This window comes from Gymnoscopelus braueri (genome assembly GCF_963280865.1).
Source record: "Gymnoscopelus braueri genome assembly, chromosome: 20".
Taxonomy (NCBI): domain Eukaryota; kingdom Metazoa; phylum Chordata; class Actinopteri; order Myctophiformes; family Myctophidae; genus Gymnoscopelus; species Gymnoscopelus braueri.
The window spans coordinates 24,635,630-24,651,869 of record NC_137622.1 but is presented as its reverse complement, the minus strand read 5'-3'; the positions used below and the strand labels follow the sequence as shown (position 1 = coordinate 24,651,869).

At 40.5% G+C, this 16,240-nt stretch overlaps 1 protein-coding gene across 4 annotated transcripts; it reads right to left on the bottom strand.

Moving 5' to 3' along the window:
- Positions 1 to 1,571: 1,571 nt before the first annotated feature.
- Positions 1,572 to 16,042, bottom strand: ctsf (cathepsin F). Of its 4 annotated transcripts, none has more exons than XM_080416675.1 (14): positions 14,765 to 16,042; positions 13,784 to 13,894; positions 10,200 to 10,281; positions 9,786 to 9,856; positions 9,429 to 9,501; positions 8,585 to 8,698; positions 7,980 to 8,128; positions 7,721 to 7,817; positions 7,299 to 7,379; positions 7,013 to 7,132; positions 6,354 to 6,418; positions 6,092 to 6,182; positions 2,577 to 2,635; positions 1,572 to 2,346 (listed from the first exon to the last, which is right to left on the bottom strand). In XM_080416675.1, the coding sequence occupies exons 1-14, from the start codon at positions 15,014 to 15,016 to the stop codon at positions 2,272 to 2,274; spliced, it is 1,440 nt and encodes a 479-aa protein (XP_080272801.1). In that variant the 5' UTR covers positions 15,017 to 16,042; the 3' UTR covers positions 1,572 to 2,271. The 4 variants fall into 4 exon arrangements, with proteins under 4 accessions (XP_080272801.1, XP_080272803.1, XP_080272802.1 ...); XM_080416677.1 differs by having other exon boundaries at positions 9,429 to 9,498; positions 14,765 to 16,041; XM_080416676.1 differs by having other exon boundaries at positions 9,786 to 9,853; positions 14,765 to 16,041.
- Positions 16,043 to 16,240: the final 198 nt, after the last annotated feature.

Sequence of the window (16,240 nt, the reverse complement as noted above, 5' to 3'; positions counted from 1 at the left end):
ATGCTCTGGCACAAAACCCTTTCATGAAAATATTTGAGAACCACTGGTTTAAATAATAATTAAAAAAAATATGAAGCAAGCTTAAATAAGCAAGTGCACTTTAGAAACAACCTTAAAAAAAACGCAACCCGCAACTACCAATATTGAATATTTACAAGCAACTTCACAGAAAAAGCCCAAAGTCGCTTATAACAAGCCGACATGGCAACGCTGCTTTCTTTCCACCAGTACCGTCGGAAAGCCTGGTTTTTATTCTGAATTAACCAGTGTGATCCGGTCTATAGCCCGCCTACTGTATCCGGTAATTTGCGCACACACACAGATGCGCGCACAGTTTCTGTATCCGCTCTATACTCAGACCGGATTAACAACTTGATGCCATTCTTGTGCGTACTGCGTAGAGGTAGAATCCCCCCCCCCCCACGCACGCACGCACGCACACACACATTCACGCACAAGCACACACACACACACACACACACACACACACACACACACACACACGCACACACACACACGACACAGTGCGACTTTCGTTTCTTATTTTCAACATAAGATTTGGCACCAGACCCATCGATGAGGATGGTGATGCTGGTGATTTTCAACTGAGCTTGATGAAAAGGTGAACCTTTTTTTTTTTCGTTATTAATTCCATTCGTCTTATTTTCAAATCACTGCCTCACAAATTTCTGTATAAAAGTAATATTTTTTTCATTGACAATTTCTTCAATGTAAGGCTCCCATGAACTTATAGTGGTTATGTAAGTGTGCTTTCCATTCACCAAATGGAAATAATATAGGACCACAATGGAAACAAGTACCCAGGACTTTTGTGTTATCCTTTTAGCTTTAAGGTCTTACTGTACCACGTGCTGTTTACATTTCTGACTAATAAAGTATTCAATCAATACAAAAAAGCACCTGCTGTCCTGTCCTGTCCTGTGCCTGGACTCACAGCACATGAGATAAAGGATATTTGATCACATCAAACAAGAGGTGGACCAGGGCAAATACTGCAGCATGGTCAAGCTAGACCTCCAAAAGGCTTTTGACACCGTTAATCACTCTATTTTGATTGATAATCTAAAAGCAATTGGTTTTGAACATCGGTGAGCTGGATGCAATCGTATCTGGGGGGGAGAGAACAGGTGGTGGAGGTGAACGGAACCCTGTCCACCCCCCTCCTAGTGAGCTGTGGCGTTCCGCAAGGAAGCATAATAGGATCTTTACTGTTCCTGATATGTAAACGACATGTCATCAGCTTGTGACTGCAACCTGTTCCTGTTCACTGTTCACCTAGCCCCCCCCCCCCCTCAAAATATTTACTGTACATATTTCTTGTTTTTCTTTTTCCTAAACTGTTTTTATGATGTTCTGCATAGTAGTGTATATATGTCTGTCATTTAATGTCACTATGAATTGAGTACAAGGGACCCCAATGGAAACAAGGCAATGGCTTTCTTGGGTTTTTTAATTCCTATTAGCTGACGTGTATTGAACTGTACCTTCATGTGCGTTTTTCTGCAAACTTCTAATAAAGTATTCAATCAATCAATCAATCAATCAATCAATCAGAGGTTTCCAAACTTTATTCAACTTCCAGTCATGTTCATCCTTGCATTATAACAGTAATTGAAAAAATCATGAAATCAATCTTTTAGATTGAACCCGCAAACAACTTGGTTGCTCTATGCAAATGCACATTAGCATCATGTGAGGTTGAAAAGACCAATATAACAACTCAACCAAAAATGCTATCTTGAGAACATAACTTTAGCAGAGACATACTGTAACATTCAGGGAAACAAACAACGCACAAGTGCAATAGAGCATCTCATTTTTCAAAGCACAGGCTCAATAACTAGGTACACCAAAAATGTATATTGTCAAAAATTCAATCAATCAATTGTTTCACCCTATTAGGATTAACGGAATTAGTTCAGAGCAAACAATCTATATTGAAATCACAATAACACTTGAGCTGTGCTAAATAACTAGCTTAATCACAGCTGGTATGGTAAAGTGACATGAGATGTGAGGTATGTAGAATACTGAGAACTTGGTTTGAAAGAAAGGTAACATCAGCAGGATGTACATGTGTCTGACCCCTATCTTCATGCACTTTAAAGGAAACATATTGTTAAATAGTGTTAACAATGGACTCACTACTCATGTTGTTCACATGTTGAGGGAGGGACGCACGAGAGAGGGAGAGAGAAAGTGAGCGTGTGTGTGTGTGTGTGTATTGTTGGTGTGTTTTAGTTGTCTAGACTAGTTGATCACAGCAGAAGATGCCATCTTGTTGATCCCACACAGCTTGTTACCCCTGTATAAGTTATAGTAACCCTGTGAGAAAGAGAGAGAGAGAGAGAGAGAGAGAGAGAGAGAGAGAGAGAGAGAGAGAGAGAGAGAGAGAGAGAGAGAGAGAGAGAGAGAGAGAGAGATATGAATTAACAAGTTAAAAATGCTGCAAAAATGTAACATTATTTATTTGGATACTAAATAATTGCTTGTATATGACTCAATGGAAAACACATGCAGCCAGTCACAGCTGTTAAGTTTGAATGGATTCTTACTTGTTCACCATAGTCCTCTCCCCAGCTGTTCTTGATGGCCCAGAATGGAATGCCTTTACCTGTACAAACAGGTACACACTCAGTTACAGTGGCTGCGGTTACATGGACAGGTATATTCCACTTACATTCGGAATGAATGAATGGAGGAATTCATTCAGAATAAAAATGCTCATGTAAACACCTCAATTGGAATAGAATACCATTCCGGTCTGATTTGAATGAATTTTCATTCGGGTTTGGAGGGGTGGTATATACCGTTTGAATCGGTATACCGGCGTATACCAATCGGAATTGACCATATAAACACTTTATTCCGAACGCTCCTCTCTGTTTGGAATACATGCATTCTTTTGCACATGTCCGTGCTCAGAGCCCAGCCAATAGGCAGAGTAGGCAATTGCCTAGGGCGCCATTAGGCTAGGGGGGCACCCACCAAGCCAAGATTTAAGTTTTCTGTTTGTTTTTAAAGAATAGAAAAATATACATATTTGGACATGATTCAAATTTGGACATGCCTAAATAAAGTGACTAAAGGGGTGCATATTTTCGATAAGCACAAACGGACGTGCGTACCAACCGGCGTGTAAATCACTGATATGTGTGTATCGCCGGTCTTCCTCATTTTTGTCTGACAGTCAGAGGCGCGTTCACGTAGAGAATCATTTGCATTGCTCCACGCCCCATTTAAGACCATAAAAGGCAACCGGAAAATGTCTCTACTCTTCAAAAGGGACAGATCTACAAGCTGACAAAGCGGCGTGACGCACCGCATGACAAATTGTAGATCAGCGCAAGCGAGTCCCTCACACGATTAAACGTTTAGAAAGTAAATAGCCGACTCTCACGTATAATGAAGAGAATAAGAAGTTTGTTTACAGTTTAACCTCACGACCAAAGGCTAATAAAACTTGGAATGGATATTATATTGTTACGTCCCGTCTAGGGGAAAAAGAGATGCATCATAAAGTGGGAGTGAAACCTGTTTTTATTTAGAACTTAATATATATTTACATGAACTTGCGTGTGCGGGCGATGGCCTCCATAAGATGAAACTGAGGGCGGAACACACACGCGTTGCATGATGAACTAGATTTAAAAACGTCAGAGGCTTGATATGTTTGACATTTCAAATCCGTTTCAATATGAAACTAACTCAACCTGTATTGTTAGAAGGATGCATTCCAGAGAATGTAAGGAGTGCTGCATACATCCCTTGGTATGTGCAGAAACCGGTTTATTAGTTTCACGGTACAGCAAAGTATAACATGACACGAACATGCGTGCACAATGCACATGCAACAGCCACGTGAATGGCAACGACGTGCAATACGTAAGTTACATTTCTTTCTCTCTCTCTCTCTCTCTCTCTCTCTCTCTCTCTCTCTCTCTACTCAGATAACGCCCAATGCGAATTAATTCATATTAATATATAATAGTTTTGTTTTAAATGTTCTAGCCTTGACGACCATGCAGTCTTATGCAAAGTTAAAATGTAAATTAGATAGCATGTTATTTAGACAGATGCCAGGTCATTGTTGACCTAGCTGGCATCCTAATAGTGTGTATAGTTTCAATGTACATACCGGTATTATTTAAAAAAAAATATTATTATAATGTTTAGACTGATGATAGGTTATTGGTTTATCTACGATCCTAGATTACTGAGGCACTACACTATGCATCTGATGTATTACCTCGTGTTTATCTTGCTTACTGTAAATCACGTCTGCTAAAGGCCAAAATTGTAAATTGTCATTTAATAAGCCTGTAATGGTTAAGCCCAGACTTGTCCAGGAGAACGGACGCTCCGAGGATCTGAGCCTGTGATGGAGGAACAATCTTTACCTGTCCTTGACATGAAACGGGAACATATAATCAAAAGAATCTATTCAGTCAGATGAAACGTTTTTGGTTTAAATAAAATGAAGGTATAAAATGTGACAAGTAGTATAGGCTAGCCTAAGTTTGACTGTGTCTGATACCAATACAAAAAAGAAACTGGTCTGAACTTGTAGATCTGCTACTTCACATTAAAACGGCTATAACAAAGGTACGCAGGCTTGCACCGCATACAACGCTGCCTGGCCAGGAGTCGGTGCGTTGCTTACCGGCCTGCCTACGACCGACTGACCTCCGCCCAAGGGGGCACAAGGGGGCTATTGCCTCCTCCCATGCCCACCAGGGTGAGGGGAAGCTCCGCCCCGGGTAGTGGAGCTGGGCGGCCCCTGGTCCATGCCCGGGCGTAGGCGGGAACCACTTTGCGCATGTCAAAAGTTATATTCCGAATGAATGCTTTGGGTCAAGTAAACAAGGAATACTTTTATTCAGGTCCCATGTAAACAGGTGAGTGGAACAGATCATGAATCTCTATTCGGAATGAGTTTATTCTGAATGAATACATGATGTCCATGTAACCGCAGCCACTGAGACTCACAAACAAGTGACACAAGTACTGATGACAGAAGTGAACTTCTGGCAGAAGTCCAAAGGGCAATCATTCAGCAGCAATTACAGTGCAGCAAGACAATAACATTACCTCCGGGTATCAATATTTTAGGTGATTGTGTGCCAGGCTTGTTTATGATTAAAATGTTTGAAACATTACAGGTGCTGGAACTATTTAATATTCATATCTGTTGAATTTGATTCTTGTACATACTGTAAGAACTGAGAACCTACTGTAATAGTCAGCACTGGAAGGCAAATGAAATCAGAGGCCTGCTGACTGGAGGGTAGTGGTAGTTATAATCCTTAAGTTTTTTGTCTGTCGTTTCTCTCTCTCTCCCTCTCTGGATGGCGAGAGGTACTGTAATTTTAACAATGTCCAAACTACAATAAAGACGGCAGTGCTACTAGTGTCCAATCCAGTGCATTCGTCTGCTTCAAATACCTGTCGTCAACTAGTAGGTGTCCTACCCCAAAACAGGGTCTACATTTCTCGATGGAAGAGTAAGGAGACTATCTCCAACCACTGCAGATGTGCAAGTTATTTTGTGTTAACATACTTTACCATACAGATTGGTTAAACTAACAAAAATTCAAATGGCAGGGTGCTCAGAGACTATCTATAATAAAGTTAAGATAGGCTGATTCCCACAAGTCAGTGTGTCCTGTCAAATTGTCGATAAGAAAGAAACTGAAATATTATGTTGTGTTCACACTAGTGGTGACAAAAGCTACAAAACAACTAAGTGAAACAAAAACATATGATTAACACTTCTCTGCGTCATTGGAGTGTTGATTTTTTTTTAAGCCAGCTCAACTTGTTTTACTTCATGTCACTGGCTTCCATTGTAAATGACTTAGTTTGTTTCTTTGTTGCTGCTGTGTGAACGCAGCATTACTAACACATTTTAAGATCGGCAACTTGACTTTGCTGCAGGGCCTATCCAAATCCACAGTGCAGAAGTAAGAGAAAAATGGCTGCCATGTGAATATGGTCTGACTATGAAGCAGCTGAAACAGACAACAAAAAAACATGAAAGAGGATGGTGTGTGGATGTGTATTGTCTTACGTTCTCCATATCCCACCAGCAGCACAGCGTGGTCAATCATCCAGGGGTTGCAGAAAATCTTCAGGGGGTGAGACACACCCTTCCTGTAGAACTATGTCGGGAAATTATTGATTACGTTAATAAATAACTTAAAGGAGGATATATACTGTAAATAATGTGTAGTACAGTATATACACACACAAAATTTAGTGGAGGCAAAGTTGATGATTTAAAATATATGGTATATGGATTCTATACAAAAAAACGTTTTTTTTTAAATTACCTGCATGGCAAAGGCATTCAGGGCCACAGAGGCAGGTCCATTCTCAGCCAGCCAAGCAGCAATTTCTGAAACCATAAATAATTGCATTTCAGTCCATTGGTGAAATTAGTTTTTTAGCCTTCTCTGCATTTCTTAAGTACCTGTTCACCAACTCTTTAGACCCCATAGAATTTGATGGAACTGTACATATGGAATACATTTAATGAATACAAGGACAAAATAAAGCTGGGTGATATGGACAAAATCAAATATCACAATATGTTCGGCCAAATAAAGTCAAATATTGTGACAATATCAAATTCCTTTTTTTTTTTTTTTTTAAATAGCAAAGATCTGTAACAGATCATGTCATGATGCATGTCTGAAGCGTGTCTGATGAAGAGCGCAAGCTCGAAACGTCACTAGGCATTTAGTGGGCGCAATCAAACCTGTCTGCAATAAAGCAGTGTGCGAGTGATTGATTTTTTTTTACACAAAAGTATAAAATAGGGGCTCTGCAAGTCTTACTTATAAAATAGGGCACTTATGCCATATCACGATATTACTCCACAAAATATCCAGTCTCATATCACAATATAATATTGATATATTGCCTGGCCCTAATACAAAATGGCGACTTTTTCCCAAACTTTTTTGTTTTGTCATTGTGCCCCCCTCACCCTTCTCATCTTTGGATAGTTCCACAGAACTGTTGATGTATGCGGCGACCTTCCCGCTGCTGAAGTCACAGCTCTCCTTGTGACCAGTGTAGTTGTAGTCTGTCTCAGTCTCCAGACCACCTGAAACACACACCATAGTTGAAGATGAAAAATTAATAAAGCGTGTGACTTGACTCGTTACATTGACTCTTCACAATTCAAGTATTGTTTCATTTATATTTCGTGGCAAAGACTTATGTGTTCCAGCATGGAGTACCTCAAACCTATCCACCCTCGTCTTTCTTACCCAGCTTCTCAATGGCCTCATAAGCATTTGATGGCAGCCCGCCTCCACATGCCTGGTCCAGCCTATCACAGTCAACCAGCTCTGTGAGGGACAAATCATCAATAAACAAGTCAGTTTATCTGTATAAGTAAACAGTACAACTAACCATGACAAAGAAAGTTGTTTACATGTGCTATTAACCACTTTCAACCTGACCTCTCTATTGTGGGCATGCCATTATAGGTGAAATCTTTCAAAAGATTGAAAAAGAGTGAAAATAGAAGATCTACAAGCTCACAACACGTTGCCGCATTGTGAGCTTATAGATCGGCTATTTCGCAACGTCAAACCATCGTATGAGGAGGAATAAAATAGTGCTTAAATGGTTAACTGTTTGTGTGACGTTGTGTCTATGCACATCCGTGTACATGTGTGTGTATTACCTTGTTCAGACAGCGACAGTAAGGTGCCATTCTTCAGGAACCACTGGCCTTCAATGTTGCCTGTAACGGAAAACGCCCAGCAAGACCCGCACATGCCCTGCAAATGCACACAGATGCATACACAGACAAACACAAACGCATACACACACACACACAAAGTGAGAGAGTGAGAGAAAGAGAGAGACGTTATACCTATAGTAATATTCATCATATTCATGTCATTTGTTGAACTTTCTGAGTTAATCTTTGAGGCCTCTACCTGGTTTTTAACAGAGCTGACGGCTCCATGGTCCCTCCAGTCCATGCTGGCAGGGGCAGGAGCAAGGGCAGGAGCGGCCGGTTTCATTGACCGATGCAGAGTCCATTGGCTCAAGAGGGGATTCAGGTACATAGAACGAAACTCCTCCTCTGCAAAGGTAAACACATGAAAGAGAGGATAAGCGAAGGAGAGAACTCATAAATTAATAGCCCATTCTATACTTCATTGCATGATGGTGTCACACAAAAGTTAGCAAAAATACAAGATCTACAAACTCCTACAAGCTCCTACCATCTTGTAGATCGGGTATTTTTGCTATTTTGGAGAAGTTTTAGAAGTTTGGGAAAAAAAATCATTTATGGCACCATGCCCCAAATAGGTAAGTGGTTAAGTCTGTTTGCGGGTTTTATAAATATTTAACTAATGAAAAGTGTTAACAAGAGCGTGTGACTAAATGATAACTACATTGGATCCATTGGAACACAGGTTATTTTTCCCCATTTGCCGAAAAGTAACAGTTTTATACTTGCAAGGTTTCCACCCGACAGCGACGATATAATTTTACATTATAATACAATGCAACACATACAGACTAACATACACACCAGTGAGATCACTGAACTTGGTGACCCCATATTCAGCAGAGCCTTGGTCCAGAGACTGGATCTTCTCAGCCGTTTTCAGATTTTGGTGGAAGACACGCAGACGACGGTCTACCTCTGCAGGGTCATAGGTTAGAAAACATTTAAATTTATGGAATGACATTTTAAATGGAAGAATATTAGCTTAGTGCGAATGAGATGTTGATATTTGAAGCACTTTGGATACATTTTTTTTTTATTTTTTTGCCATGTTTCTCAGTGCTAACATTTTATGACAGTAGAAATTCCACCCCAATCTTCTTATCTTCTTTATCTCTGTGTAATTACTAAGTAATCTTAGTTATTTTGTAAACAGAATATTTGGTTAGAAACCAAAGTAAGCAAGCATGTTACAGCATTTGATTTAGAGGTCGTCCGATATGGATTTTTCAATATTATTCATATTTTAGGGAAGAGGAAGGCTGATATCAACCAATCTTTTTTTTATCTCTCTCAAAGATTCCCATATGTAGCGATAGTTAACTCTGTATCCTAAAAATAATATATGATTCCATGTGGCTTTCACTCTAGGCAGGCATGTTTATTTAGCCTGATATATCGATCAATATCCAACTATCACCAATTTGACTACATTCAAAAAACGGTGCTGATACTTAAATCCCATATGTGTCCTTGGATGACATTTGCAGGTTAATTTAGGAATTAAATACAAAAAATACAAAAACAAAACCAGACCAATGCTTTGTTCAGATCTGGGTTAGGAATGGCTTTGTGGAAATATAGGGATTATGGCACACACATAGTGGCATTGTACTGTTCTATTATGTTGTGTGGACAACACACTCACCCTCCTGGCTGCTGTAGACTTTATTGAATTTGGCCACAAACTCTTTGAACTGACCCAGCAGCTCCACAGACTGCTGTCAGATAAGGACCACACACACACACACACACACACACACACACACACACACACACACACACACACACACACACACACACACACACACACACACACACACACACACACACACACACACACACACACACACACACACACACACACACACATTTAGCATGGTAGTATAACAACAACTGAAATACTGAGACACATTTACTTCGTACAAGTAAACAGTGTGTTGTTTTCAATATCAGACCAAGGCATAGATGATCAACACATTCATATGTTGTCAATATGTGTCACCTCCAGTGGTTGGCTCGTAGACAGTGGCAGATGATCAATACTGTTGGTCTCTTCGGGCTGTTGTTTAACTACTGAGAGAAGCAGCACAGAAGACAGGAGGTGAGTACCAATGTGCACAGTACATTGATGCCATTTGGATGTGATGTTTCGAGCCTCACCAGCTCTTCATCAGACGGTGAGGCTCGAAACGTCACGTCCAAATGGTGGAAAACAATAAATTGTAACTTTGGAGCATTATCCAGTGTGCAGACTTCATTGTTTTCGGATTCTGACCGCTGCCCGGCACATGGTACACGCTAACACAAAACGACTAATGACCATTACTTAAGTCATTTTGATATGATATATTTGATATTTGATATACTATTTTATTTATTTATGGATTTAAAAAACTTTTTTCAGACATTGACTGACCTGCAGGCTGACACTTCTGTTTGAGCATTGTTGAAGTGCCCTGCCAGGGGATGTCCCAAATCTCGAACAAACACACCTCCGTCTAGCAGCCACAAAGAGGAGAGGGGAGTATTTGATATTAAAGCATATAACACAGTATATCACTTTGAGAACCAGTGTTCTAAAGACAATTGGTGTGGTTGAGTTCCTTCAGTTCTACAGGTAAAACAGGATGTCAGTGTCAGTGTATGCTACCCAGGATGACCTATTTGCAAGTCACACAAAGGAGAGAACAAAGCCAACTTGTACTGTGCTTTTGCGAGCATGAGTTTACTAAGGTCACTATAAGTCACAAGACTACAGACTACAGAACAAAGCAATAATTATGTGGTATGGTATGGTACATGCGCTCGCTCGTGCACACACACACACACACACACACAGTTATGAAATGTTAACCTCTTCTCATGCAAGGCCTTCTTGATGTTGAGAAACCAACTGACTACACAAAACAGATCTCTCCCTCTCTCTCTCTCTCACACACACACACACACACACACACACACACACACACACACACACACACACACACACACACACACACACACACACACACACACACACACACACACACACACACACACACACACACACACACACACACACACACAATGTCAAAGTAATTTGGAGAATAAGTAAACATTTGTAAACAACTGCTAGTTAATGCAATAATGTCAAATCCTACTGCAGACAGAGACAAATTGGCATTTGTTTGTTTGAAGGACAAATTGGCTGGGTTGTGGCCGGGGGGTAGGAATAGTTGAAAGATAGGTGTTTCTGCCCCTGGCTGGAACAAAGGGAATTATAATCCTCTTTGTTTTCAGGTGTTTATGGATGTTAATGAAGCTGTTGGGTTGGAGGAGGGATCGCACTATGTTGCCATTTTGGTGATGAGTATAATGAATACTCGGGCCGAGTCGGCCGAGTCGGGCCGACTCAGATTGGTCTGGAGAGGGCTTTAAGCCCTCTCCAGACCAATCTGAGTCGGCCCGATTTTGGGCCGAATTGGCTTCGGGAAGCGTCGGCCAGTCGGTTAGGGGTCCGTCGGGGGGTCCGTCGGGACCTTTTCGGCCGACCCAGAGCCGACCGAACATGTTCAGCTTTTTAGCCGACTGGTAGCGCAGTGGCAGTGACAACAGAGGGCTGTCGGTGTTGCCAGATTATGTGAGAGAAACAAGCGACCATGTCTATGAAAACCTACATTCACTGTTTCTTGTTGTTGCTCCCAGAGAGAGAGAGATTGATTGATTTGCCCTACTTTTGCGCTGTGGTGATTGGGAGCAGGTGTGTAAATTTGTCCAGTGACGGAGTCACATGCATCCGTGTTTATGTATAAATATGTAATGCGCAAGTATGTAAACATGTCCTTCTGAGTGGGAGTTCAAGCATTGCATGAATAGGCTCGTAAAGCAGGGAGATAGTGACAGAGGAAGAGTGGTAGAGGGGGAGAGACAGAGGGGGGAGAAAGAGAGAGAGAGAGAGGGAAAGAGAGAGAGAGAGGGAAAGAGAGAGAGGAGGGGAGAGAAAGAGAAAGAGAGAGGGGAGGAAGACAGAGAGAAAGTGGGAGACGGAGAGAGAAACGGAGGGAGGGAGAAAGAGGGAGGTAAAAACAAAAGCGGCAGAGAGAGAAGGAAAGAAAGAAAGAGGGAGAGACAGAGGGAGAGAAAAAAGGGAGAGTGAAAGATTGAGAGAGAAAGAGCGAGCGAGAGATTGAGGAGACGGAAAGAGGGAGAGAGAACGAGCAATTAAGTGAATTGCTTTCACCTGCTGCTGCTGCTGCTGCTGCTGCTGTGCGGAGTGTGCTACAGGGCATATCTCCGCCAAGCCAGGGTGACCTACCCAGGCTCATGAAATTCATATTCAGGCTAGTAGCCAATTAGAATGAAATCTTCAAAAACGGACTCATATACTGATACAGAACCATATATTGGCTATATATTATGGCTGTCGGGTGGAAATCTTGTATGTTCCTTTTTTATTATTATTTAAAAACAATTTAAAATCGTGAAAATAGCCAATCTACAAGCTGTAATTATTAATAATTAAGAAATACTATATTTTAAAGAGTGAAAAATCAACTAAAGTCATTATTAGTGCAAGTTCATTCACATTTCATTTGAATGAAAATAACTTGTGGGTAAAATACATTCTGTGAATCTAATGTGATTAATGTGACCGCTACTTCAGTCAGTGAAGTCCAGGGCTGAATGTGACATATTGAGACCTATATAACTAAATATTGGTCATTTGCCAACACATTATTTTGTGAAATAAATGGGTAATATTTCACAGATAGTTATACTATTCTTATAATATATTAAAATACAATCATCCTTAACCTTCAAGTTAAATGCATTATTTCCGTGGACTTAAAAATCATTTTTGGACTTAAAAATCTTTATTATTTTTTTGGATGGCCTTCCTGCCCTGGCAGGAAGGCCGGGCAGGGCCTTTGTGCCCTCCAAAAAATTACAACACCAAAGGCCAAGTGGCCTTGCCCCTAAAATGACGAAATTCCAGGCTTGAATGCAATAGATGTACTCTGAGTCTGTTACAAGTAAAAGTCTGGAATTCAACATTTACTTGAGTAAAAGTACTAAAGTATTGGTATAAAAATGTACTTAAAGTACCAAAAGTAAAAGTACAAAAATGTTTTAAAATAGCAGATCTACAAGCTCAGAACGCGTGCATCGCAACACGTTGTGAGCTTGTAGATCTGCTATTTTCAAATAGCTTAAAAGTATAAAATAGGGCTAAAGTGGTTAATGTATGTTTCATAATGATTTATATCTGCAAAGTAACTAGTAACTAAACATTTCAAATAATTGTTGTGGAGTACAAGTATAGACAATTGGAAATACTCCAGTAAAGTAAAAGTACCTCAAAATTGTACTTAAGTACAGTACTTGAGTAAATGTACTAGTTACTTTACACCACTGCACGTCAGTGAAGAAAAAACGCTGGGAACATCCCTAAGTGGCTTTGCAGGGAAACAAGCCCAAAGTCGCTTATAATAAGCAGACCTGGCAACGCTGGCACGCTAAAAGTCTAATTAGCACATGAATGGCCAGTCGGCTGACAGACTTAAATGGCAACTTTTGCCAACCGAATACCAGTCTGTTGCAGTCTGGAGTAGTCTGCAATAGTCTGGACGAGTCTGTTTGGTGCGGAGTTGCCTTAAGTCACTTGCAGTCACAGTGTTCTTGGAGTTCGAGGGCTGTGGTTTTTCATACAGGTCTGTTTTACTGGCATTGTGAGTCTCGTATCTACTCCTGATATCAAGAATATATCACTGATTCTTCTCCAAACTGTGACTTCGTCTGTGTCTTATTTTGTCTATCTTGTTTGACTGAGTTCCCATTCAGATTCTGCTTTCACAACACACACACACACACACACACACACACACACACACACACACACACACACACACACACACACACACACACACACACACACACACACACACACACACACACACACACACACACACACACACGCGCACACACACACACACACACACACACACACACACACACACCTACCTTCAGTTGGTGTGGCTCAGGATAGAAATCGCATGTTCTGAGCACAGTAGATTTCTTGCACTGTGTGTTGCTCAACTCCACTGTGATGGAATAGCGGATTCCCTTCACCAGCTGCAATTGCAAAACCCACAAAAAAAGAGACAGTTTTTGTTTCGTAAACCTAAAGATCAGTAGCTTAGGAGGTTATCATGTAGACCAGGAGGAGGAATCATGCCAATGCTGTTAAGAGCAACATTTTCAAGTTACTGTAGTGTACACGCAGCCACACACACAGTATCTAAATGGTCAGTGGTGGAAAAAGTACTCTGCTACAATATAGAAATACTCTGTTACAAGGAATTCAAAATGTGCTTAAAGTACAGAAGTATTGGTATCAAAATGTACTTAAAGTACTCAAAGTATAAAGTACTCATTATACATATTGTCCCATTTCACAAGTTTTCAAATGTATAAACATATTTTGAAAATAGCAGATATACAGGCTCATTGAGTTAGATCGGCTATTTTCAACAACTAGTAACTTAAGTTTTCAAATAATTGTACTGGAGTAAAAGTATAATATTTGCTTCTGAGATGTAGTGGAGTAGAAGTAAAAGTACTGAAAATACTGTCTCCAGTACAGTAAAAAAGAATACCTAAAAATTGTACTTGAGTAAATGTACTTGGTAACTTTACACCACTGGTTATAACGGGCTGACGCGCTGCTGGCTAGTGGCTACAGCAAGTCATGTGATGCCGCAACACAGATGGATGCGCAGAATGTCACACAGTTCAATGCAACAACAGTTGGTGCACTGACGTAGTTGTTTACAAAAACATGCACAGTATGTAGGTTAGTATGACCGTTATTATCGGTTTATAATTATTTTTTCAGTAAATTACCAATTCGACACAGAATCATCAAACATGTTACATGACGAATTAACACGGTTATTAAACAGCATTAAATTAAAACATCATAATAATTAATAATAATCATACCTGTTTGCTTGCAGAAATGAGCCTACTGACTCTGCGGACGTGCATTGTATTGGAGCCCAGGTTGTAACGCTCCTCGGCGAACTGGAGAGCCTTCTTCAGGCCCGGGTCCGTCTCCATCAGTCGGATGGGGGTCCCCGGTGGTCCGATCAGAGGCCGGTCCAGGTCCTCACCCAGGCCCCGCACCGAGCCTAGGACAACGGCCATGGCCAAGCACACGATTAAAGGACCGCGGTGGTAGAACCCGGCGTCCATGATGTGTTGAAGAAGCCGCAAGATCTAATTGAGAAGAAAAGAAAGGACCGCTGTCCAGTGTACGTTCCGCTATGAAAGCAAAATGTTTGTTTTATCAGTTTAAACACAATTACTCGGATTATCTAACAATGAGAGAGGGCGATTACACAGCGAATAGGGTCAGTGTTGTGTTGCCAGGTTTTGTGAAAGAAATAAGCAGCCAGGACTATGAAAACAAGGCCAAAAGAAGCAACTTAGGTCACATGAGCACTTGTTTAAACCTATATACATCGGCCATTTGAAAATAGCTGATCTACAAGCTCAAAACGCGCATAGTGAACTTGTAGAAAAATCTTGAAGAAAATGTGCATATTTGTTATTAAACATTTAAAATGGCACAAATGTTGTATGGGGCGCCTGGCATAAATTATTTTCAGATGGGGGTGCGCAGACAAATACATATTAATTTGGGGGTTCTTTACATGAAAATGTAAACAAACCCTAAATAAGCCCAAAATATCTACACTTTAGAAACAATTAAGCCCAAAAACCCGCAAACATCAATATTTACAAGCATGTAGAGAAAAACAAGCCCAGCGTCGCTTAGAATAAGCAGACATGGCAACATTGACCACCAGTGTTGCCAAACAAAACGAGGACGATGAAACGATGGGAGGAGACTCTTGGCATTAAAGGGAGGCTGTATTCAAGAGCTGTAGCTACTGCTGTGTTGTGTTGTGTTGCACATGTATGGTGCTCATATAGATCCTAACTGGTTAAAGCCTTCTTAATTACAATACGGAGACAATAGAAAAACATATATGCATCTATCTATGTATATACATACAGTACATAGGCTAGATATACAGTATATCATTAATTTCCTCATTTCTACCTCAAGTCACTTAAAACTAAAAATAGCTCAGTTTGTGGCATATATCTAGAGATCTATGCGTGTGTAAAATTGATGTATAGGCCTAGTTGGGCCATTGATTTGTGTTTATGAATTGACTTGAAGGTGGAAATGAGTATATGAAAAACCCCTCCCTACCACTGCCCTGCTGTTTTCATCTCTGCATGAGCCATTCAGATGGATCATGGATGTAAACCCAATGCTTACCGATTATTTCTTCCACACCATAATTACCATTCATCCACTCCCATAAAACACAAACTGTTGCTGCCACATACGCCACCTATAGCTTTTTTTGGTTCATTGTATTTACTTATAGATTTTCTCAGACT

Bases quoted from the DNA above. Each gene is read 5' to 3' on its own strand.
- ctsf (XM_080416675.1), bottom strand. From the start codon at position 15,016: ATGGACGCCGGGTTCTACCACCGCGGTCCTTTAATCGTGTGCTTGGCC. The intron at 8,699-9,428 runs GTGAGTGTGTTG...ATGACCCTGCAG, and splicing joins AGTCTACAGCAGCCAGGAGG to AGGTAGACCGTCGTCTGCGT. The intron at 6,183-6,353 runs GTAATTTAAAAA...TTCCCGACATAG, and splicing joins TGAATGCCTTTGCCATGCAG to TTCTACAGGAAGGGTGTGTC.